The following is a 26,467-nucleotide window of genomic DNA, read 5'->3' as shown; positions in this document are numbered from 1 at the left end:
CTCCAGGGCCAGTGCTCTATCCACTGTGCCGCCTAGCTGCCCTGACTTACTAGCTTTTTGATCCTGAGCAAGTCACTTAAACTTGTTTGCCTCAGTTCCTTATTTATAGACTGAGTTAGAGAAGGCAAAGGCAAATCACTCCATTATCTTTGCCAAGAAAACCCAAAATGGGGTTATGAAGAGACAGACACAACTGAACAACAACAGTAGTCAATTTTCCAAAGTGAGTCTGAAGTCAGGTATGTTTGTTTTTGTTTCTGTTTTTGTTTTTCCTTTTATGTTTATGATTAGTCCACGTGGATTATATCAAAAGGAGATAATAAAGGAAAAGTAATATTAGAAAGATATTACATTTAAAATTGAACCCTTGTATTTGTTATTAATTTTCAGTTTATTATACTTAAATATTCAAATCTTTTTAGGACTAAATTTAGGCAGCTTGATTTTTTTTTTTTAGTGAAGCAGTTGGGGTTAAGTGACTTGCCCAGGGTCACACAGCTAGTAAGTGTTAAGTGTCTGAGGCTGGATTTGAACTCAGGTACTCCTGACTCCAGGGCCGGTGCTCTATCTACTGCACCACCTAGTTGCCCCAGGCAGCTTGATTTTTAAAATTTTTTTCCAATTACATGTAAATATAGTTTGCAACATTCATTTTTGTAAGATTTTGAGTTCCAAATTGTTTTTCCTTCTCTAAGACAGTAAGCAATCTGATATAGATTATATGGAACAATCATGTTAAACATATTTCCACATTAGTTACATTGTGAAAGAAGACTCAGAACGAAAAGGAAAAACCAGGAGAAAGAAAAAAACAAAAAGTGAAAATGGTATGCTTTTGATCTATAGTCAGACTCCATAGTTCTTTTTCTGGATGTGGAGAATATTTTCTATCATGGGGCCCTTAGAATTGTTTCAGATCATTGTATTGCTGAGAAGAGCTAGGTCCATCATAGTTAATTATTGCAGTGTTGCTGTTATTGTGTACAATGTTCTCTTGGTTTTCCTCACTTCACTCAACGTCAATTCATATAAGTCTTTCTGAAATCTGCCTACTCGTCATTTCTTAGACGCATAATAGTATTTCATTACATTCATATACCACAACTTGTTCAGCCGTTCCCTAGTTGATGGGCATCCCCTCAATTTCCAATTCTTTGCAACCACAAAAAGAGCTTCTATAAATATTTTTATACATGTGGGTCCTTTTCCCTTTTTTATGATCTCTTTGGGATATAGACCTAGTAGTAGTATTTCTGGATTAAAGGATATACAGTTTTATAGCCCTTTGGGCATAGTTCCAAATTGCTCTCCAGAATGGTTGGTTCAGTTCACAGCTCCACCAACAGTGCATTAGTGTTCCAGTTTTCCCACACCTCCAACATTTATCATTTTCCTTTTTTATCATATTAGCCAGTCTGACAGGTATAAGGTGATTTGCATTTCTCTAATCAACAGTCATTTAGAGCATTCTTTTATATGACCATGAATAGTGTGGTTTAAAATCTTATCTGCCCCCCCCTCCCCAATGTGTGTGGGGGTAGAACTGGCTAAGTTTACTGATAAATTCGGCAACAGTTTAGGCTTTTGAGCATTTATTAAAGTATATTATGGATTAGCAAAGAGAGAGAGAGAAAGCTACCTTCACCTAGCTATCCACGCTTCCAGAGAGAACACTTGAAGTTCTGCCATCATATGCCGGTTCTGAATGAAAGGCCAGATCAGTGGAAGCTTCCTGTGGGACCGGAAGAGGGGCAGTCCCCACCCACAGCTCCAAGCTAATTGCCTGGTCCATTGACTGACATGAATTACAGAGGGTCTAACTTCTGGAAGCCGGGCAGCTTCCAGATGCTAGTCACATGCTTTCTTTTCAGGGGGGTGTCACCCTGGTTCTCACAATGTCTTTCTCAGCAGGGGATGGCACCCTGATTCTCACAATGGTTTTAATTTCTTTATTTGAAAAACTGCTTTTTCACATCCTTTGACCATTTATCAATTGGGGAATGACTTGTATTCTTATAAATTTGACTCAATTCTCCAAATATTTTAGAAATGGGGCTTTTTTCAGAAACACTGGCTGTAAAAATTGTTTATCAGCTTTCCGCTTTCCTTCTAATCTTGGTTGCATTGGTTTTGTTTGTGCAAAAACTCTCTAATTTAATGTAATCAAAATTATCCTTTTGCATTGCGTAATGTTCTCTATCTCTTCTTTGGTCATAAATTCTTCCTTTCTCCATAGATCTGACAGGTAAACTATTTCTTGCTCTCCTAATTTGCTTAAGATATCACCCTTTAAGTTTAAATCACTCATTTTGACCTTATCTTGATATACAATATGAAATGTTGACATGCCTAGTTCCTGCCATATTATTTTCCAGTTTTCCCAGCAGTTTTTGTCAAATAGTGAGTTCTTATCCCAGAAGCTGGGGTCTTTGGGTTTATCAAATATTAAATAACTATAGTCATTTACTGTTTATCAAACAGTAGATTACCATAGTCATTTACTACTGTGTGTTGTGTACCTAACCTATTCTACTGATCTACCACTTTATTTCTTAGACAGTCCCAAATAGTTTTGATGATTGCAGGCAACTTGATTTAACATGACAGTTATTTTTATCAAAATAGAGGGGAAAAAAAGAAATTCTTCCAGGCATAATTCTGCTTGGGAAACAGATGTTTTCAGTATTTGTCTCAAGTCAGTTTACAAAGAGTATGTATGGTAGTATGTATTCAGCTGTTAAAACTGTTTTACACTAAAATATGTTTGCTTCTTTGTAAATAAAGTCCATCTGTTGGATTCTCTCTGACTATGAAACAGTAAATCCCTCAGATTTCATTAGCTAGTTTGTCAGCAAATGGGTAAGGTAATTTTTTTTCTTTTAAAAAATGTATTGATGTCTTTTGTTTTTACATCACCATAAGGCATTTTCAAAAAATAAGAATGAAATTTTTAAAAAGACAGTTTAACAGAGCTAAACTACAGATCATCTGAGTCTCATCATATTTTCAGTGTCTTGTATGCACTGCCTCTTCCAAAAAGAAAAGCAGTTTTCTTCTCCCCTTTTCAAACCCAACTCATTATCATAATTATCATAATCATATAGCATATTCAGTTTTATATTGTTGTAATTGCTCTTTATATTATTTTAGTCATTGAGTCCTTTTAAAAAACATTGTTTTAGGGAGGGAGGAGAGAAGAGATCATGAGAAATCTTGGAAAACTGAAACAAAAGCTAGCCTATAAGTTCAAGTGGAATATTTGTAGGATAATAACTTTGGAGAGAGAAAATAATGAAGATGTGGCTCTAAATTGATTGACTTGTAACCAAAGAGCCAAATAGTAGCTGAAGGTAAATTAAAATTCATTATTATTATTTGCTATACCTATCAACGACTTTTTTGTTTTGTTTATATGTTTATTTATTTAAAGTTACTCTTATTTTTTTTACTTAATTGTGTTTTATTTTTCCCAATTACATGTAAAGATACTTTTCAACATTCATTTTTGTAAGATTTTCAGTTCCAAATTTTTTTTTCTCCCTTCTTTCCTTCCCCTCTCCCAAAGACAGCAAGCAATCTTATTTAGGTTGTATAGTACAATCATATTAAACATATTTCCACATTAGTATAAATGACTGTTTTAGTAATGCCAGAGACAAAGGAAACATAAAAAGCCAAGTTTTGCTTAACTTTCAAAGGTACAAGCCACAAATCACAAATGTTGAATTGGTAGAGATATTGATAATTTCATAGATTAAAAACTCAAGGGTAACACAGTTAACAATTTGTAATTGCTTAATAATATTTTAACCAGTTATTTCAACAGCTTAAAAATATTTATCCTTTCCTAAAATTATAGAAATAGAACACTACAGGAAATTCTCTGATGCCCTCTGGAATTCTCTTGTAGAAACAGATTGCTCTTAATCAGCAAATGTTTTAAGTTTTTCATTTGACATGTCAGATTTTAATTTATGTTTCTAGAATAAAGACTTAGAATCCTCATCTCTCAAGCCTAAGGTTGATCAAATTGTATCTTTACAGAGAATCCATAAATTTTTTTAGGATTGATTTAACTCCTTATAAATTCAGTTCAACAAGTAAGCATTTATTAAATGCCTACTATGTGCTATGTACTCTGTGGATATGAACGCAAAATTAAAAGAGTCCCTGCTCTTAAGGAGGCAAAGCAACACATGCACAAAGGAGTAAATACAAAATACAAGATAGTTGCAAAGTCTTTTTTTTTGGAGGGGACAAGGAAAGTACTAACAATTGGAGAAATTAGGAACAAATTAACAGGAGCAGCATGGTGTAGTGGAAAGGGCAATGAATTCATAGTCAGAATTCTAAGTTCAAATCCTAGCTCTGCTACTATTACCTCCTGACCTGGCGCAAGTTGCTTCACTGCTGCGGGCCTCACTTTCCTCATCCATAAAATAAGTAGGACTAGATGACTTCTGAAGTCACTTCAGTTCTAAATCGATGATCCAGTAAAGGACTTTTCTAGGAAGTGACACTTCAGCTGAATCTTTAAGGGAACTAGAGATTCCAAGAACGGGCCAGAAGAAGGGAGAACGTTTTGGTCATGGTGTTTAATAAGTCTGTTCAGAGTTATAGAGATGGTAGAGGGAATGTTGTGATCAGGGGGTATCAAGTGGAACCTTGTAGCTAGAGGGTAGAGTGTGTGAAGGAGGAGGGATGTAAAATCAATAGGGTCAGAGATCTAGAGCTGTAAGACTCCACAGAGGCCACCTGCTGGAGAGTTATTGTAGGAAAGCTCCGCCATGAGGAGGTGTGTGTGTGTGTGTGTGTGTGTGTGTGTGTGTATTCCTCCATGCTTTGGAGATGGGGTTTAAAATCAGGTCCTCTCACTCCAAAACCTATACTTGTTCCACTGTACCATAGATTAGATGCAAATTTTGCAGGGCTTTAAAATGCCAGAGAAGTTGGTATTTTACGTTAGCAATAGGAAACCACGGAAACTTCTTGAATAGAGTAGTGACAATATCAGGCCTGTATTTTAGGATGATCAGTTTGTAAACAATATGGAGAATGGTTTGGAGAGAGGAGAGACTTGGCATGGAAACAGCTTAGTTTATTGCTTTGCCCAAGAGAGAAGTGTTGAGGGCCTGAACCAGAACAGTTGCCAAGTGGTAAAGTGGGACAGATGCTAGAGATGGGGTGGAGAAACAATTGACAAAACTTTACTGCTAGTTGGATATGTGGATGAAGGAGAGCGAGGAGGCAAGGATGACTCCAGAGTTGAGAACCTGAGTGACTTATTGGAAGCGTGGTAGTGCCATTGTCAGAAACAAAGAATTGGAATGGTGGGGAGTACAGAAAAAGATTGTGAGGTACCTGTGGGACATCTGGTGACAGTGTCCAACCACAGTTAGTGATGTGGGACAGGTGCTCAAGAGAAATGAGGGACAGATGAGTGATCTGCATATAGATAATAGTGCAAAGAAGGAATCTAATGAAATTATAAAGAGGGTGTGTGTGTGTGTGTGTGTTTGTGTATGTTTTGAGAGAGAGAGAGAGAGAGAGAGAGAGCAAGTAAGTGAATGTGAGCTCACAAGCATTCAGTACAGAGCTCCAGGTACTACATATAAGGGGTGGGATATGGATGTTGATCCTTTAAAATACAGAAAGCTTTTGTTTTAATAGGTAGGAGGAGAACTCGGAAAGAGTAGTCTAGAAAACCCAGGGAGAAGAGAATATTTGGGGTGGGGAAAGGGTAACCAATAGTGTCAGAGGCTGCAGAGGACAGGACAGGATTTTAATCAAGTGCTAAAGTCAGGTTACAAGGGGGTTGAGAAGTGGGAGTTGAAAAAATGGAAGTAATGTGGGAGTATGGCTTTTTCTAGGAGTTTGGTTGTGAAGAAACATAAAAATAGTTTGAAGGGAGGAGAGGGTCAAGTGAACATTGTGGGGGGGGTTTTGTTTTGTTTTTAAAGGATTGAGATCTGGGCATGTTTCTAGGCAACAGGAAAGGAGCCAGTGGCTAAGATTGAAAATAGGGAATGATAGGGTAGGATGGGGCAAATTTTTGGTGGTGAGAAGATAGGATCAAATAAATAAAACTTCATCCAAAATAATCAGGTACAATATAGTTTTCATATGATCTCTGCTTCTCACAGCATGAGGACACTGGGGTCTTGACCCATGTCCCCTCTTCTGTCACTCCCTGCAAAAGGGAGAAAAGGAAGTGGGGGAGGGGACAACAAAAGTGAATTGTCCTCTTTCAAAAGGAAAATGACCAAAACCTTGGGCTCTAGGAATCCTGACATCATAAACAAACTTGCAAACAGGCCTTAGTCATTCCTCAAATTCCCCTCCTTAGTTGAGACGATATCATTTATATTGTGAGAAGTCATCCCTTCTAATCCTGAAATCACTAGGAATGAGTCATTTCTTAACTCTTAACTTCTGTTTTCAATTTTTGCCTCTGAAACGGTCATTCCAGCAATACAGTATTTGGTCTAAAATCATTGATATTTTTAATTCTCAATTATTTTCATCCCATGAGTATCATATAGCAACATCCACCTCTCACTGGGTCATAGCTTCCAACTCTACCACAGGTGACTTGCCCCCTAATGATTTACTTCAGTACTTAAGTGCTTTTGTTAAGAATAAAAAAGTAGTATTTCTTTTATTTGACTAACTTCAGAAATTATCAGGTTTGTGACAGTTTTATACTGAAAACTTAAGACTGAGACTTTGTAAAGGGGAAAAGGGACATGAAGGGAAGTATTTTGTCTGGTAGACAGGGTGATCGGGAGCAGTGTCCTGTATGTAGTAAAGATTTCTTTGATAAGACAGTGGTAAGGAAGAGAAGGATGAGCAAGGGCTCTTGGAGCCAGCTGATATCATGAGCTCTTAAAAATGTTCAAGGTGAGCATTTATACCTTAGAGATTGGCAAACGCTACACATTAGGGCTGCATAGTTGTTTTGTTGATTGACTAGTCTTCATTAAGTGATGGAGAAAATGTTAATAAAACCAATTAAACTGAAAAGTGTATCATGAGTACATTTTGTCCTTCTGGGGCAGCTAGGTGGCGCAGTGGATAGAGCACCGGCCCTGGAGTCAGGAGTACCTGAGTTCAAATCCGGCCTCAGACATTTAACACTTACTAGCTGTGTGACCCTGGGCAAGTCACTTAACCCCAATTGCCTTAAAACAACAACAACAACAACAAAAAACATTTTGTCCTCCTTGGAGATCCAGTTTTTAAACATTTACCAGCATACTCCTGAGTACAAGAGAAATAAGATAAGAATAACAAATAATAAAAAAGAAGACCAAAAAGAAGCTAAATGTTCTTGACTTCTCAGGGCTCATTCAAACGCTATTTGAGGTGAGGTGAGACAAAGGGAGAAATGCTGGCTTTACTTTGGGTAGGGGATATTGGTTTTGTTTTGCCACTTCTCAGTGATAGTAGTTGCCTTCGAATGCCATACTGTTGCTTTGACAAGTTCCCTTCTTTGCCAACCATAGTCACTCTGCAGAGGCAGCCAGTTGGCAAATTTCAATTTCCCAGGATGAAGAAAGGTTTAGAAAAGCGGCCAAAAGAAAGTCTGGGAGTCATGTTGTATGGGAATATAACACTGAATAGGAGGAAAAGATTTTTTTAAAAACAGGTAAGCTCAACCAGTTTTTCCCCATCCCAGATCCCTGAAGTATTTTTCAAAGAGGGTTGTGCTAAAAGATTGATAGGAAGGGTGTTTATAGATTGGAAAACTCTTTGCTTTTTTTCAAGTCCCCTGCTTTGTTCAATACACCACCTAGCTGCCTTAATATCTGCCATATATATCTATGTCTATTTCTATATCTATATCTATATCTACATCTATATCTATATAGTCCCTCACTAATCAAGGAAGAGCAGCCTGTTGGTGTTTCTGATAGGAAATTAGAATAGCTTGGTATTTTTTCAAGGAGTAGCAAGCATGACTCAGTTCACTATAATTCCTCCCCTTTTTGTTTTTTAAACCAAAACTGGAAAGAACAGTGAAGTGTGGGAAAAGAGAAACAGGTCTAGTTCCCCAAACTTTAAAGTCAGGAAGCTATGAATTCGAATTCTTCCCTAAACCCTTACTAGTTCTGTGACCTTGAGCAAGTCACTTTGCCGCACCTTCTTTGCCTCTCTTTGCTTAACCTTCTTCATCAATAAAACAAGGAAAATAGTGGTACCTCCCTTACAGGTTGTTGTGTGGTTCAAATGCGATAATGTAGATAAGGCATTTTTGTTAAGGAGCTTTGATATGTTAACTATTATTATGGAGCAAAACTGTTAAACCAATATCCATTAAGCAGCCTTCTTGTGTTTGAATGTATCCAAATATTACCCTACAACAATTTTTAGTTTCTGTTTTAGAAATATTTGTCCTTGATACTATAGCATTCGAGATCTACTCCAGGTCCTGCTAGCAGTGAATAAGCTGAAGCTAGGTGTCACAGTGGATAGACCACTGGGCCTAGCATCAGAAAGACCTGAATTCATATCCCACTTTGTGAGCTTGGGCAAGTCACTTTACCTCTTACCTATTTGCCTCAGTTCCCTCATCTGTAAAATGGAGTTAATAGTACCTACTTTCCAGGGTTGTTGTGAAGATTAAAAGAGATCAACGTGTAACATATGTAAAACATTTTATAAATCTTAAAGTGCTATTGTTTTTCATTGTTCAGTCGTTTTTTAGTCATGTGCGACTCTGTGATCCTATTGGGGATTTTCTTGGCAAAGATACTGGAGTGATTTGCCATTTCCTTCTCCAGCTTATTTTACAGATGAGGAAACTGAGGCAAACAAGGTTAAGTGAATTGCCCAGGGTCACACAACTGGTGTTGGAGGCCAAATTTGAACTTGGGTAGATGAGTCTTCCTGTTTCTAAACCCAGTGCCCTATCCACTGAGCCACCTAGCTGCCCCTGTTAAGTGCTAGCTATTTATTAATATTATTACTAAGTCCTCTTAAATTTTGCAGTATTGAATTCTATTGAAATATATCTGTAATTAGAAAGTAATACAAATTTTCAGTATTTACAGTAGTAACCAAGTATTACCCAAATTACAATGAAATATATAAGGGAGACAGGAGCACAGGTGATCCTGTGGTCTAAAATAAGCTGAAAGTCCTGCCCAATTTTCATTATAAGCAAATATGTCTGATTGATATTCCTGAATATATCATTCAATTCAGCAGACATTTGAGTACTTGCTATCAGCAAGATAGCAAGCGTTATACTACAATACAGCTAAGTTTTGTACTATATTCTATAATACCCACCATTGAGAACAATAGAAACAAAATGCTGTAGAAGTTATAGAGAAAATGATAAAGGAAGGCAAGGTGTACAGACTGGGCTCCATAGGATGAGGATTTTAGTAGGCAGGAATGGGAAGGAGGGGGAGGAGCATATTTGGCCATAAGAATGACATGAGCAGAGAGATGGAGAAGAGTGAATAATCTAGTTTGGCAAGACCTTTTAAACTCCAAACTGCCTCTGAGTTAGATTTTTCTCATCATTGATGCTTGTTAATTGTTTTGTTAGCTCCATGGGCTGACTTTACTAAAAATGTGTTTCACTTCAAAAGCAATGTTTGCTTTTCAGAATGACGGCAGGGAAAGACAGCGCCATGAACATAGCGAAAGGCGGCGGCATGGTAACCCTGAGGCAGAGACCAATGGACAGCCCCAGGGTGGCACAAGGCAGGTGGTGGAACATGATGATGAAGAAGATGAAGAGCTGACCTTAAAATATGGTGCCAAACATGTGATCATGCTGTTTGTACCAGTCACACTCTGCATGGTTGTGGTTGTGGCCACCATCAAATCTGTCAGCTTTTATACCCGCAAGGATGGACAGTTGTATGTATGCTATATTTATTTTATTATTCTCTAAAACAGGGAGGCTTTTTAAAGATGCCATTATCACTTTTAGAGGCCTCTTGTATTAAAGGTACCTTATTTGTAGAGTCTTCCTCTGGCGCTCAAAAGCAAACTGTTTCTTCACATGGGGAAGAGAGGTTTTGGAACCTAGTCAAATAAGTGTTTTGAGTGAGAGAGGGAGGCTGTATTGTGTGGCTAAGATTCTACCTATACTGTCTAAAAATCTAATGAGTGGGGCAGCTAGGCGGCGCAGTGGATAGAGCACTGGCCCTGGAGTCAGGAGTACCTGAGTTCAAATCCAGCCTCAGACACTTAACACTAGCTGTGTGACCCTGGGCAAGTCACTTAACCCCAATTGCCTCACCAAAAAAAAAAAAAATCTAATGAGTGGTCGCCAATAAATTAGAAGCTTTAGCAAGAGTTTAGACTTTTAAGCATTTATTAAGGAGCATAAGAATTTGGTGAAGAGAGAGAGAAAGAGGCCTAGATTCAGCTATCTCAGGGAGCCAGCGTCTCCTGCTCTGCTCCCCCCTGAGGACCTCAAGAAAGAGAGAGAATGAGCTTTGCCCCTTCTTCGTCCCATAAGCCTCCTGTGAAACTGGGAACATCCCATCCACACGCACACAGAGCTCCAAGCTAATTGGCTAGTAGCTTTGACAGACAGTACCCACAAGCAAACATCACTTCCTGACACCAAGGAACTGACCTTCCAAGCCACATGGCTTGCCCTCAGACTCCTTCTCCTCATGGCGGAGCTTTCCTACAATAACTCTCCAGCAGGTGGCATCACTCCAATTGTCACAGTTGGAAATCTTGAAAATATTTTTGCTGACATTAGTTACTATAAGATCAACCTTTGTTTTCTTGTGGGAGGTGTTGTAGGAGCAAAGTTTTGGAGGGGTGTCTTGAAAGGAGGATCATATGAGGATATATAGTAATCTTGTATAGATAATTCTCTATTGCCAAGTACTGAGTACTTAATTTAATTTTCTGTCATCATGAAGTCATGTCCTTTTTTTAGAGGTGAAAGTCAAGAATTACAAACCGTTTCATCAAACTTAGCTTCTCTGTAGTGCCGATCTCTTTCTTTGTCTTAATTATCCATAAGTAATGAATGAAGATCATTTGACTTGGCTTCCTGTAGAGCAAAGCTTCTTAAACTGTGAGTCACGACCTCTTATGGGGTCATGTAACTGAATGTGGGGCTTGTGAAAAATTTGGCAACAGTATAAGGTTATGTATACCTGGTTTTTATGCCTATGTACCCAGGGTCCCATAAAAATTTCTTGGGCAGGGAAAGGGGTCTTGTGAAAAAATTTAAGAAGTCCTGCTCTAGAATATCCACTAGATGGAGCCAACATCTTGCTTGAAAAAATTGTGGTTTAAAAAAAAAAGAAAAAAGAAAGATTACTAGAATAGATGAGTTGGAAAAAAGTTAACTTTTCAAATTAATTGAAAAAAATTATAGTCTCATTCTGCATTGTGGAGGAAGGAAGACAGAATTATGGTTTGGGATATACTCACACATAGCAATGAACTTTTGTTGTATTTTGTTTTCTTTTAGAATTTATACTCCATTCACCGAAGACACAGAAACTGTAGGACAGAGAGCACTGCACTCCATCCTGAATGCTGCCATCATGATTAGTGTTATTGTGGTTATGACCATCCTCTTGGTGGTGCTTTATAAATACAGGTGCTATAAGGTGAGATGAAAGGCATGAGAACCTGGTTTAATGTAATGATCATTTCCTTCCAATCTTGCCAATTTGTCTTACATTCACCTCCACTTGAGACCAGGAAAAGTAATGTCACAAACTTTAAAAAAATTAATTTAAATTTTTCATTGATAGCTTTGGTTTTTATATCACCTTAATTTTTTAATATATTCTTCCCTCCTTGATTACCCAGCAAACTATCCCTTATAACAAAGAATTAAAAAGAAAAAGAGGGGAAAGCATTCAGCAAAGCTTAACCAAAATATTAGCTGAATCTGACAGTATAGCCAATATTTAACACCCACACTCTCTTACTCGTCAAATAAGGGATGCAGGTGCATTTTCTTATCTCTTCTTTGGGGCCAAGTTTGCATATTATAATTTTATACATTCTTTTTTTTTTCTTTCCATAAATATTGTCGTTGTGTATATTCTTTTCCTGGTTCTTTTGACTTCATTCTACATTAGTTCATGTAACAAATTTGCCATGCTTCTCCAGTGAAGTGCAATACCTTGATCATTTCTTACAATGTAATAATATCCTGTGTGTTGATGTGCCACAATTTGTTTAGACATTCCATAATTAATAGGCATCTAATTTGTGTCCATTTCAATGATATTATAGTCATTATAGCTATTAGCATAATTTCCAATTGCTAACCAAACTAGTGGGACCAGTTCACAGCTCACCAATAGTGTTATTAGTGTGTTCAACTTCCTGAAGCCCCTATAACTTTGGTTATTTACATTTTTTGTTCTTTCCCAGTTTTCTGGATGTGAGCTGAAATCTAAAAGTTATTTTAATTTGTGTTTTTCTTTTGTTATTATTGATCTGAAGCAATATTTCATGTGGTTTATATTTATACTTTGCAATTATTTTCAGAATTGTTTACTCTTAAGTTGACTCCTACATGGGGAAATGAAGAGCATAACCTCTTAATGCTGTTTATTGACCTTCTGATTAAGTAGAGGAGATAACTTCATTGACTTACTCTCTTCATTTGGCAGACGAAGAAGACTTAAGAGAGTTGTAGCTTTAGGTTGATGATGGGAAAAACCACATAGATCCTTAATTCTGATTCTTTATCTGTCTCTTCATGTAAATTTACATGTAGTTGTTTGCATGGAACTACTCTGTATCTGCATTTTTCACCTCTCCTTGTGATGCTATATCCGAATTATATCCTACCTATTCCACTGTTTATTTTATACCTTGATCATTCTTGGTAATTAAGGCAGCTGGGTGGGCAGATAGAGTGCTGGGTCTCTTTCTTGACAGATCACATTTCTTTTTCTGCCCCTTCTGTTACTACTCAGCACCCTCTGTTAGTTGTCTTTGCTAGTTCTTCTTCCTCTCCACCTACCTGGGAAAGTCCTCTGAGGTTATTGCTTGGTGTCTTTAATTTCCCTCTTAATACTCCTTCAGGTATTTCTCATAGTTTAAATTACTAGCTGAACCTAAATCTAGCCTGATCTCAGTATTTTCTCATTCCCATAATCCTTATTCTCTTTTGGTAATCTCTATGTGGATAGCTGCTAATATATAAAGCTCAGTCTGAGATTGAACTCATTTTTCCTTTCCTCTACTTGTAACCATTTTCCAGTTTCTCAATTATTTGAAGCTAAGAGTCTTTGTTAGTCATCTTCAATTTCTCCATGTTCTTTACCATTCACATCAACAAAGCCTACCAGTTCTTCCTCTTTTCTCTCTGTTCCCACAGTCTCTGATCAGAACCAAACTTTCTTGAATGCCTGAAGATACTCTCTTTTGAATTTACCCCATTAAGAGCAAAAATAATTGTCCAAAAGTAAAATTTTGATTCTCTCACCTTTCTCAAAAATTTGCAATGGTTTCTTGTTATCTTTTCAGTCATGATGGTGATCTTAAGGGTTCTTTTCAGTTTGCTCTCATATCATATTTAACTATTGTCATCCTGAATCATTTGATTAGTTTGATTAATAGCTGTCACCATGAATCATTTGAGCCACACAAACCAGAAATTGAGAAATTTAGAGGCCAGTATAGGATTGTTGTTTGTTCTTCCTTCTCAAAGAGGACTGTAACAGATGTCATGGCTTGCAGTGAATTGGATCTAAGTGAAGAAGGGCTGTGCAAAGTCACCAGCTTCAATCTGTCCTCTAGAGCCATCTGGGTCCAGTGGCAAGATGACTGGAGATGACCCAGGATGCAGTGGGAGACCATGGCCTTTTAAATTAAGGCCTTTCACTGGTCTCAGTTTGCCAGAGGCAATGCCCATTCGGTGATAAAGGCTATCTCCAATTCATTGCAAGTCTTGACCTCTGTCATGGTCCTTATCTAGAATGAAGGACAAACAACAATCAACATAGGATTATGGGAATAGGGAGGAAGAATAGGCCCAAGAATTTCAGCAGAGGATGAATTGGCAGGCTTTGGTGATTAACTGGCTATGGGTGGTAAAGAAGATAATTTTATAATAACTTATCTTTATGCTTAGCTGGGACCATAGACCCTACTCCTACCATCAAATCAAATAAGTATTTAGAATGACGTAGCTCCAATCCCTGTATCGCCTTTCTGTGCTGTGATTCTCACAGATGTCACATTTCTCAGTTTCACAAACACTGATTTAGCATATCTCTATCTCATCTTATTCTCATTACATGAAATAATATATGTGAAAGTGCTTTATAAATTGTAAGACACTTTGCAAATGTAGGGAGTTGTTTACTAATAATAAGTTTGTGAGAAATGTTAGGCTAGCCTAATATATCTATAGTCAGCTTCTCTGGGCACCATTCAATATTAATAGTTTATACCAGCATATAACCATTCCTAACTTTAACCATATAATATAGATTTTGACCATCTAATGCACCATAACGTATATACCACTGCATATAAGAGTATCTGTGGTTTACTGCCCTATCTTGATTAAGATACATTGTTCAGGGCAGCTAGGTGGCGCAGTGAATAAAGCACCAGCCCTGGATTCAGGAGTACCTGAGTTCAAATCCAGCCTCAGACACTTGACACTTACTAGCTGTGTGACCCTGAGCAAGTCACCTAACCCCTATTGCCCTGCCAAAAAAAAGATACATTGTTCAGATCAAAATGAAATCCTAATCCGTGCTGAGTGTTAAAGTGAGATGACCCTCTAATTGGGAAAATAAGGAATATAATTAGAGAAATGTTTGGCTAGAAAAGAAGATAGTCTAGTCACAAATAAGGGGTTGGTTAGATTGTAAGATCTTTGAGGGCAAGGACTATCTTTTACCTTTTTCTGTATCTCCAGTGCTTAACACAGTGTGCTTAACAAATGCTTGTTGATTGATTTTGAAGGATGGCTGATAAACCCTTGTGCTCCTTCATATCTGTGCATTGTCAAGAGATTGAGAGGAAGGTCCACCCAATATGTTGAGTGTCATATTTACAAGAGAATATGAACAGCAGGCATATGGGATGGTCAAACATGGCTGCATTACAAGTCTGGATCATTACAGTATGTCCTCATCATTAAGATCACAGGTCCATTGGAGTATTGGATGAATAAGAATTCCTTGCCATCAAAACAGTATCACCAGTCTTTCTGCCTGTGGAAGATAGATATTTGAAATCTGCAGAATAATCTAAAAGTTTATTTCTGCTAATCATTTCAGCCCTTGATGCTGCTATCATAGCTTTCATTTATTTATTTTTTATTATAACTTTCAAATTTAAAAAAATTATTGGCATTTTTTGTTTTTACATCATCTTCATTTCAAAAGAAAAATCCCTCTTCCCTCCTGTATCTATCAGGCAATTCCTTATACCAAAGAATAAACAGAAAAGGTGAGGAGGGAGAGAAGTTAAAATTAAACAAGACATCAAAGAAGTTGAACAGTATTTGCAGTGTTCCACTTGCATAGGCCCCTGCCTCTACAAATAAGGAAGAGATTTACATCCTCTCATCTTTTCTCTGGAGCCAAGTTTAGATCCTATCTTTTTTCAAAAAAAATGATTTTTGCAAGCAAAAATAATTCTAACCATTTTCCCCAATTGCACAACAAGGTAAAAAGAAAACCCTCATAACAAATATGCATAGCCCAGCAGAACACATTCCCATATCGACTGTGTCCAAAAATGTATATCTTGTTCTACATTTTGCATCCATCACCTCTCTGGCAGGATGTGAATAGCACTGTCATACATTTCTTTAAAAAGCCAGTCAAGAGTTGCCAGGTTAAAGTTTGAAAGGACAGTGATCCTAGGATCAGATTATAGGGTTTATAGCTGGGTGGGAACTTAAGAGATCATTCTGTCTAACCTCCTCATTTTGTAGATATGAAAATTAAAGTTTAGGGAGGTGATTTTACTTGCCTGAAGTAATAGTGATTTTACTTCTCTAATAGCTACTGGGATTTCAATCCAGGTCTCCTGACTCCCAATGCAGTACTTTTTCCTTTAACACTAATTGGTTAGTTAAATTTCATTTCTCTGTGGTTTTAAAGGATGTATAAATGAAAGGAAAATAGCTAAAGCAGACTGGAAAAGTAGCTAGGTACCCAAATAATCCATAACCTGGATTATTAACCCTTGAACTAATGGAATAATTTTATTTCTAATAGTTATTTTAACACTAAGTATATCCCTATTTTTTTTATTGTTATGTTTAGTTTTTATGTCACCTTAATTTCTTTTTTGGGGGTGGGGTGGGACAATGAGGGTTAAGTGACTTGCCCAGGGTCACACAGCTAGTAAGTGTCAAGTGTCTGAGGTCGGATTTGAACTCAGGTCCTCCTGAATCCAGGGCCAGTGCTTTTAGCCACTGCACCACCTAGCTGCCCCGTATATCCCGATTTTTTTTTTTGTAGTTTTGCTCTTTTAACCAACACATTTTCAGACTGCTTTAAAAAAATTGTATACAGTCAGAAATTCATGTTTATTTTGTCTTTTTTTTTTCATGTTGGCATCTAACTTTGTTCAGGTTTTATTAAAGAAAATTGACTTTGGAGAAACAAAACACTATGGGCTGGATTGTAAAATGACATATGAACATTTTTTTAGGTCTGTGAAGTTTAGAGACTTGCCATGACCTGTTCTGAAAGCCACCAAATGAGAGCTTGAGAATTTGAAAAGGTTGTATAATGCCTTTGTGAAAGACACAGAACTTGAAAAATGAAAAGAAGTGGAGTATGAAAAAAAACCTATCATACAGTTTGTTACAATTCATTTCAAAAAACGCTTTTTAGAGACTGAAGTTGCATAAGCTTATTAATGTCACAATGTTTCAGGGAAAGCTATTGAAGGAGTGTTAGAATGAATTGTTTCTTTGTATTGGAGTAATAGCTCCTTCCTGTAAAACCAGAAGTGACTACATACCCACAGAGTTAAGAGACTAGTATTTTCCCTGTCTGTGATCCCAAAATTGAGTGCTATTAAGTCAGGGACATAAGGTTTTGAATTTGGATATATCATCTTTTATTCCCTGTTAAACTGTTATTCACTTCATTTATTATTATTATAGTCATTATTCATTTATTATTGTTCATATTATTTAGTCTTCACTAGGTCATTTTAAGTACTGTGGTTTCTCTTTATTAGAAACAGCTGGGGAGCAAAAGTAGTATTGCAGATTTTCAGGTCTTAATTACATACTTTGATAAATTTGGGAAGCAGTTTCTCTTTCAGATAGTAATTTATGAATCTGTTACTGTATAAATACAGGTCATTGAAAAGAACTGTCATTGATTTAATGAAATCCTTAGGTAAAGTAAGCAAGAGGGAATCCTGAAATACTGAGAATTATTAAGACTAGAACTTTCTGAGACTCATACTAAAATAACTGAAGAGAATTGGGTTTCTGCATTTAATAACAAATATGACTGCTTGACTTGCACTAAAAATATCTTACTCTCCTTTTTAATTTCATCTTGTGATAATGAAACAACTTTTGAGAGAGGTGGATTTAGCAGCCTAAATCACTTAATACTCTACATGGTTATTAATGTGAATGGGGTTAGGATTTATAAAATCAATGTTTGCCTTTAGGAATATGAATTGAACTTAATTTTTAGTCAGTGCTTCTGATAGTTGATATACTTGTTGTGACTTGGATTATATCTGAAAGTGAGTGCAGGTAAAAATATTGCCTAAGCAACCCAAGAAAGATTACTCTCTCATAAAATTACAAATTTAGAACTGGAAATACCTCAGAGACCATTTATATTTGCTTTTATAGATGACACTTGACAAATAGTAAATTTTTTTAGAGAAGTTTCTTTTGTACCTTGAAAAGAATAGAAGGGTTATTTCTGAAAATTGTTTTTGGCAGCCAATTGTTAGTTATTTTTGATAATAATTATTATAGCAATCACAATAAGGGTAATAATGCAGTGGTGTGGAGTAGTAGTTTGGAGACTGGCTTTGGAACCAGAAGGTCCTGGCTTCAATGTCTGCCTCTGATGGTACTAGCTCTGTGACTTGAGGCAAGTCATTTAATTTCTCATTGCCCCAGGCAACTTTCTGGTTATTTCCATGCTATAGATGAGGTAACTGAGGTTCAGAAGTGGTTCTTCACACATCTCCTGCCTTTTCCTGGAGATGCATGTGTGAGATTTAAAATTGGATATACGAGGGGGCAGCTAGGTGGTGCAGCGGATAAAGCACTGGCCCTGGATTCAGAAAGACCTGAGTTCAAAGCCAGCCTCAGGCACTTGACACTAGCTGTGTGACCTTGGGCAAGTCACTTAATCTCCATTGCCCCACCAAAAAACCCCAAAAAAACAAATAAAATTGGATATACGAGCATTAAACTCCCCCTTTTAAATTTTCCCATATATATATATATATATATATATATATATATATATATATATATCTCCCAGACCACTAAGAAAAAGAAGCCTCTGAGCTTTAATCAGTGAGGGATTAGTTTTTATTGCTTGGGAATTAATTAGACAACAAAAGGTGATACCAATTAGGGAAATAGGAAAGTAGAAATACAAATGAATAATCTTAGATCAAATCTTAGTCTACATTCCTTTATAAAACTCACCGAATCCCAAACTGCCTGCCAGTCCGAGAACCAGCACCGAACACCAAATGCGTGCGCCGCCACGGCTAAGCTGAAAAGCCAGAGAGAGAGAACTTCCGTTCCTCCCTCAGTTTTAAGCTGGCATGCCAGAAGTTCGTCTCGGACTCCTCCCCAAAAGGGAGGGCCTTCAAAAGCCGCTTCAGTAGCATGTGCTCAACTCTCAAATGATTCAGCTAAAACTTCCATTTTTTACCGCACATGATAATTTTAATGTTCTAGTTAAGAATTAGGCCAATTTGGAAATTAAAAGTGATCACTGAGGGGGAAAGGGACCCACATGTACAAAAATATTTATAGCTGCTCTTTACGTGGTGGCAAGGAATTGGAAGTTGAGGGGGTGCCCATCAATTGGGGAATGGCTGGACAAGTTGTGGTATATGAATACAATGGAATACTATTGTGCTGTAAGAAATGATGAGCAGGAGGAGTTCAGAGAAACCTGGAGGGTCTTGCGTGAGCTGATGATGAGTGAGATGAGCAGAACCAGAAGAACATTGTACACAGTATCATCAACATTGAGTGTTGACCTACTGTGATGGACTATATTCTTCTCACCAATGCAATGGTACAGAAGAGTTCCAGGGAACTCATAATAGAAGAGGATCTCCAAATCCAAGGAAAAAAAAAAAAAGAACTGTGGAGTATAGATGCTGATTGAACCATACTATTTCTTTTGTTTTGGGTGCTGTTGTTTTTTTTTTTCTATTTTGAGGTTTTGCATTACTGCCCTGATTTTTTCTCTTATAACAGGATTAATGCAGAAATAGGATTAATATTATGGATATATATGTATATGTATATAGATATATAGATATAACCTATATCAGATTACCTGCTGTCTAGGGGAGGGGGGAGAGAGGGGAGGGAGGGAGAAAAATCTGAAATTGTAAAGCTTGTATAAACAAAAGTTGAAAACTATCTTTACATGTAACGGAAAAAATAAAATACCTTATATGTAAAAAAAAAAAAAGTGATCACTGGATACAGTAGGACAGAATAATTAAGCCACTCTCTGGGCAAAGAACTACAGTAAACATGATTCTGCTTTAATTCTTACTTTGGAAATTACTTCACAGTTCTTGCCTCTCTCTTATTCTTGATTTCTTCACATTTGAGAAATCCTAAATTTGTTTTAACTAGGCCTGTTGATTGGTATTATGCAAGTATGATCAGCTTATGTTTCTTTTGAAAAAAGTTTTTCATTTTCCATAGTATATTAAAAAATCAAATCATGCTTCACGCTACCAAGTTTAAAGGCATCATATACAAATTTATACTTGGAGTCTGCCTTTGATTAAGATTTTTTTTTTTTGAGGCAAGAATGGAATATGAAATTTTATAGACATTTCTCTTCTGTTCATGATAAAATTGAACCTCTTTCTTTTTCAGGTGATTCATGCTTGGCTTATAATTTCCTCTCTCTTGTTGCTGTTCTTTTTCTCATTCATTTATTTGGGGTAAGTACCTAGAAACCTAAATAGTTGTCAGAAATTATCTTTTGGGTCTATGCTCTTCCTCTAGGAAATAGTTGTATTTTATCTTCTTCAATTATTCAGTACTTCTTTGTTCTAGCCCCTTTGTTTTTAACTCTGCTTTTCAGTGAAGTATTTAAAACCTACAATGTTGCCATGGACTATATCACTCTGGCACTCGTGATCTGGAATTTTGGCGTGGTAGGAATGATTTGCATCCACTGGAAAGGCCCGCTTCGACTCCAGCAGGCTTATCTCATTATGATCAGTGCCCTCATGGCTCTGGTGTTCATAAAGTACCTTCCTGAATGGACTGCATGGCTCATCTTGGCTGTGATTTCAATATATGGTAAAGTTTTATAAAAACATACTACTGCTTTAATTATGCTTTGATTTCTTCTCCTCCTGCTTTGATTTGTTCTATCCTCCTCCTGTTTTATAATTTTGATCTAGGGACAAAAATGACACAATGTGACCATGAGCCAATCACTTAACTTCTCTGAGCCTCAGGCGTCTCTGACTTATCCGCTAAGTTATAATCAAATTGCATCCTTCTTCAGTGGAGGAGGTTCCCACACTGATGAAATCATAATTTCTTACCCTATTAACTTTATGCCGTCATTGTTAAGTAAATATTATTTGTTTTAATATTATCACTGATAATAACTCAGTCCACATACTAGGTGTAAAAACTAGACTGAAAGAATGCATATTGTTGTGCCATATCTATACCATAATTTGGCCAACCCTGAAAGTAAGAGCTTTTATGGTTTGTAAAAGATTTTACAGGGGCAGCTGGGTGGTGCAGTGGATAAAACACCAGCCCTGGATTCAGGAGGACCTGAGTTCAAATCTGGCCTCCGATGCTTGACACTAACTGTGTGATGCTGGGCAAGTAAGTTAACCTTCATTGCCCCACATCCCCCTTCCCCCCTCAAAAAAAAAAAAAAAAAGATTTTACAATCTTTACAAGAAAGGTTTTATAGAAATACCATTTTATCACTTTGGCAAATTTAACCCAAATAGTATTTAATAGAATATGCTGTTCTGGTATTGCTCTACTACCAACTTTTTGTAACGTTCTTGGGTAGTATTGTGCTGTTAAAGAAAATATCGTTGAGTCAAAGATGCCCACTTCAGCAAGGCTGCTCTTTCTAACCAGATGACTATGGAATATATTTTATGATAACACCATGCCTTTCCCATTTACTGTTCCAGTGCTGATCACTTATACGTCACTCATATCATATTGCCATCCCCATTTTATTGTGAAAGAATTTGGTATTTCACATTACAATATTCTTGTACTTACACACAGGATAGACCTGCAGAAATGGAATTGGACCTGAAAGTAAGATCTCTCATTTTCATTGTCAAATTAAGACGTCTCTGGTATAGTTGGGAAGTCTTACACCCCCTCTGCCTTCCTACGTCATTGTGACAGTGTTATCCCTTGTCATTTATCTTCCTCATCTATGTGCGGGGGAAACTGATGCCCATCTGAGAAATGCTTTAAGCTTCTGGAAAAATAAAAAGATACTTAGGCTGTTAGACCAAGGCTTCTCAGCCCTGCTTTTTTGAATTTTTAAACTGTTGAGTCAGCACAGAAAATGTCAAGAAACTCTTAAATTCTTAAACTAATACTAATTTTAGTATAGCTTAATTTAAAAAATAAATGTCATCACACTTCAAGAAAGATGACATATTACAAAATCAGTCACCTGGTAGTATATTCAACTCCATAAGAGTGGACAAAGCTCTTTTTCTTTATCAACTAATAAATTGTGCTGAAATGGGAAAGTGTAGGATTTACATGTTTTTCCTACCCAAGGAGTTAGCTGATCTTCCAGAGCACAAGATCTCTTAATGTATTTTCCATCCCTCCTCTATATATTTTGAACTTTATTTTTAAAAAATTGTTATTTAGCGTAAATTTTCATACTCTGAATTTTGAATTACATTGAAGAAGTATATAGAATAGTATAATGGTTTGGAATGAGCTGTGAAAGATTTGCTCTTAGTTTCATTGCTGTTTAAAAGCTGGATGAGTTTTTGTAAAAACTTTATTATCATTTATTGGTCTCACATACTTTTTATGAGAACCTACTTCTGTTTAGGGTGTGTCAGTTGACTGCCCTATTATCCCTCTTCACATCTTTACCTCCTGGACCATAATTTCCTTCCTTGACCACAACTTCTATCTACGTGTTGTCTCCCCCATCAGAATGTAAACTTCTTGAGCTCACTATCTCCCATCTGGTTGTGTATCCCCAAAACTTAGCACAGTGCTTAATCGGTGCTTTTAATTCATTCACGAAAATCTTTCATGTTATGCTGATCAGCTAGCTACAGAAAAAATAAGCCTTCATTAGGTGCTATTTCTTTTGTTTTTTTCTCCTCTAATTTCAAGATCCTTAAGTTTACATGTTATATTAGAAAAAGAAGAGTAAGGACTAATCTGTTTTATTCTGTTCTTCACAGTCTTGAAATGCTCAATCAAAACTCTTCTCATTAGACTTTTTTTTAAGGACATTAATCCTATATTTACATCTGATATGTTTGATTTTTGTGTGAAGAAACAGCTTAGTAGCCTATTTCTATTTATAGCACATTGACAGTTTTTGGAGAATAGATTCATCTTGTTATCATTACTGTCTTTTTCTTACAAGATGGGATGGTTTATTCATAGAACCCTGCTGATTCTGCATCCTATGGAACAACCATGGTGAGGTCAGCCCCCAAACAGAACATTGATAGATATTCTATTATTGCTTGTGTATTTGGGAGTCATTTTTACCTCCGACCTTCACATCCTATTAAGGGATACTAAGGTAGCTCACCTAGGTTTTCCTTTTCCTTCTCTCCCCACAACCTGCCCCAGATCATAGCCAGTGTGATTCATAGTGTTTTTTTCTGTGTTTTTCAGACTTGGTAGCAGTTTTGTGCCCAAAAGGTCCACTGCGTATGCTCGTCGAAACAGCTCAGGAAAGAAATGAAACTCTCTTCCCAGCTCTTATTTACTCCTGTGAGTATTTCACAAAGACACTTGGGTTAGTCATCGCCTACATGCCGTTGAGAGGTCAAAGGAATCTAGTTAGGATGATCATCACAATGGTCTCTTCAACCTTAACTTATCATTTTATCTGCCGATCCCTTTGTTACGTGCACAGTTAGGGCCTTGATCTAATGGTGATTGATTGATTGATTGATTTTTTAGTGAGGCAATTGGGGTTAAGTGACTTGCCCAGGGTCACACAGCTAGTAAGTGTTAAGTGTCTGAGGCCGGATTTGAACTCAGGTACTCCTGACTCCAGGGCCGGTGCTCTATCCACTGGGCCATCTAGCTGCCCCAATGGTGATTTATTTAGGAGATGGCATGGAAAGAGCACTAGATTTGTGGACATCTATCTGCGTGACCTTGAGTGAGTCATATTACTGCTCTGTGACTTAGTTTCTTGATTTGTAAAATTGGAACTTGAATTAGACAATCTGCCAACCAGTCTTAAGACTAGAGATTTAAATCTGGAAGGGAGTGTAGTCAATTGTATTGTAGCCATTGGAGATTTTTTTTTAAAGCATGAGAATTATTTGGTCAGAGAGAGATTCTCTTAAAGGATTACCCTGGTAATATGAATAGGCTTAGGTTAGAGTCAGATCCAGAACTAGTACACTGCAACCAGGGCTATAACCCTCATGCCAGATCTCTAACAGACACAGTTCTTCTCCCTGGGCAGAGTGTATACTTCCCACCCCTCTTTGGTGGTGCCAGCTGTGGCTTCCCTTTCCCTTCTACCCCAGCATACTATGGCCATCAGCCTTGTCTCTTCGGGTGTCTTTTTACTGGGATGGAGAGGATTCCTTGTCCCCCTTTCTATCCCATGAGCCACTCTTCCTTCACACCCAGTCAGTCAATCGGTCAGAAGACATTTCTTTAGCACTTACTAGATGCCAGGCACTGGGCTCAGAACTGGAGAGACAAAGAAAGGCAGAAATAGGGTCTCTTCCCTCAGGGAGCTCCCATTGTAATAAGGGAGACAGTATGCAAATAGCTGTATACAGACAGAATGCATCAAGTGAAATGGGAGGTAACCTTGAAGAGAAAGCACAAGCAGTGGAGGAAGGGGACTAGGAAAGGCCTCTTCTAGAAGGTGACATTTGTACTGTCTTGAAGGACATTTGCTCCATGAGACACAGTGCAGAATCATCGGCTGTCATTGCTGCTTGCCCCCTGGCCTTCTCCTAGCTGATAGTAACCTCAGCTCTGGCCTTCCCTCAAGTCACTAGCCTTCTCTGTCCCTAGGACCCTTCTGTTGTGATCCAGTGAAAGGAGCACTGGGTTTAGAGTCAGAAGACCTGAATTTGAACTCTGATTCTGCTGTTGTACTAGTTGTGTGACCTAAAGGTGACACACATTTCATTTTTCCTCACTGGGCTTCAGTTTCTGCATCCATAAAATGAGGAAACTGGACTAAATGATCTCCCAGGTTTATTTTATAAAGGTTGTAACTGAAGGTGTGGGAGTTAATGAGTACACCACAGAGAAGAGGATGGAGGACAAAGTCTTAGGCAGCTCTTGCATTGGGGGAGCAGGATATGGAAGAAAAGTCTCCAAAGGAGACAGAATTATCCAAAGGTGTGAGGGTGATTGAGATGATGATGGGTATCAGAATCCCAGTAAGGGAGAGCATTTGGAGAAAGGGGATGAACTCAGTACATTGTGACAGAAAAGTCAAGAAGGATGAAGACTAACAAGAAGCCACTGAATTTGTTAGGAGGTCACCTGTGATCTTGCAGAAAGTAGATTCGGTGACATAGACAGAAGCCATCTTATAAGACGGTAAGAAATCAGTGGATGGAAGTCAAAGAACAAGTAAAGATTTTGCCTTTCAAAAAATTTGGCAGTGAAGGGAAGTCAGGGCTTGTAACAGCTAAAAAGGATAGTAGCAAGGTTGAAAGGAAGGTTTGTATTTAGCGTGGGTGAGACTTGAGTACATTGCATTTGTAGGCAGAAGGAAAGGATGCATTAGAGAGGAAATTATTGAAAATGCTAGAGAAGGGAGCAGGTAGGTGGCACAATGGATAAAGTACCGGCCCTGGATTCAGGAGGACCTGAGTTCAAATTTGGCCTCATACACTTGGCACTTACTAGCTGTGTGACCCTGGGCAAGTCACTTAACCCTCATTGCCCTGCCAAAAAAAAAAAAGAAAAGAAAATGCTAGAGAAAGCAGGCATAATTTAATGGAGCGGGGGTGGGGGGGGGTCAGCTAGGTAGCACAGTTGATATAGTACCAGCCCTGGGTTCAGGAGGACCTGAGTTCAAATCCAGATTCAGACACTTGACACTTACTATCTGTGTGACCCTGGGGGCAAGTCACTTAACCCTCATTGCCCCACCAAAAAAAATAATAATTCATTTCAATTAATTAATTTACTTAGTCATTCATTCATTCATTCATTTATTGTGAGACAATAAATCCCGCAATGTCTGGGGCTAGATTTGAACTCAGGTCATTCTGAATCCAGGGCCAGTGCTTTATCCACTACACCACCTAGCTGCCCCCAAAATAATAATAATTTAATGGAGTAAGGTCCTAGAGGAGGGCAAGTGGGGAATGAATCAGTGGTTTACCAGGTGAAGAAGTTAGTCCCTAAAAGGAGGAAGGTTACTTCTTTCTCAAAAGCAGAGAGAAGAAAAATAAGTAGAGGCAGAAATAATTTTTGAAGTCTGAGAGGTAGAACACTGAGGAAGCTTACATTGAATTACTTTTAATCTGATGGGAATTGAGATTATCATTTGAAAACAAATGGAGTTGTGTTATGGTCTTGAGAGTGGCAAAGACTTAGGACCACCACTATGGGGAATGCAGTTTCCTTTTGAATCGTGTACTTCTTATAAGAGAGATGTTTATTTTAATTTACAGAAAAAGGCTGATTTTGGGAGCTAATGGTTGTATTCCTGCTAATTAGGATAGTGAACCTTAGGATATGAACCTTGCTTGTGATATTTTTAGGCATTAAAATAAATCATGCACCAACACATATTTTTAGTTCGTTTCAAATCTGTGAAAATATCAGGATGATACTGACATGTTGGAACAACCTCAACTTAATTTGAAAAAACATGAACAGAAAATATAACTTTATCAGGCATGTTAGAACATGATCAAAAAAGGCTTTTTTCTCTCAGACTGCCAAATCTTTATCATACGATGGTTTTACAAACCACTGGGGGTCAGGTTTTTTCCTGGCAGAATATAAGAAGACAATATTGTTGATTAACACTTTTCATTGATGTTAAAAAAACATTCATCTGAAAGTGTTTAA

The 26,467-nt window shown here is 37.5% G+C and overlaps 1 protein-coding gene across 2 annotated transcripts in view; it reads left to right on the top strand.

Annotated features, from left to right (window-relative positions):
* The window catches only part of PSEN1 (presenilin 1), a 67,840-nt gene that overhangs the window by 14,465 nt on the left and 26,908 nt on the right, over positions 1 to 26,467 (top strand). For both annotated transcript variants that reach the window (XM_043984017.1, XM_043984018.1), the window contains exons 3-7: positions 9,620 to 9,876; positions 11,462 to 11,603; positions 20,060 to 20,127; positions 20,271 to 20,491; positions 23,069 to 23,167. In XM_043984017.1, the coding sequence (XP_043839952.1) occupies positions 9,620 to 9,876; positions 11,462 to 11,603; positions 20,060 to 20,127; positions 20,271 to 20,491; positions 23,069 to 23,167 (787 nt within the window). The remainder of the gene's footprint in view (positions 1 to 9,619; positions 9,877 to 11,461; positions 11,604 to 20,059; positions 20,128 to 20,270; positions 20,492 to 23,068; positions 23,168 to 26,467) is intronic.

The sequence above is a fragment of the Dromiciops gliroides genome, chromosome 2 (assembly GCF_019393635.1).
Source record: "Dromiciops gliroides isolate mDroGli1 chromosome 2, mDroGli1.pri, whole genome shotgun sequence".
In the NCBI taxonomy this organism is placed as follows: Eukaryota; Metazoa; Chordata; class Mammalia; order Microbiotheria; family Microbiotheriidae; genus Dromiciops; species Dromiciops gliroides.
Note: the sequence above shows the minus strand (reverse complement) of the source record. Positions and strands in the feature narration are given on the sequence as shown.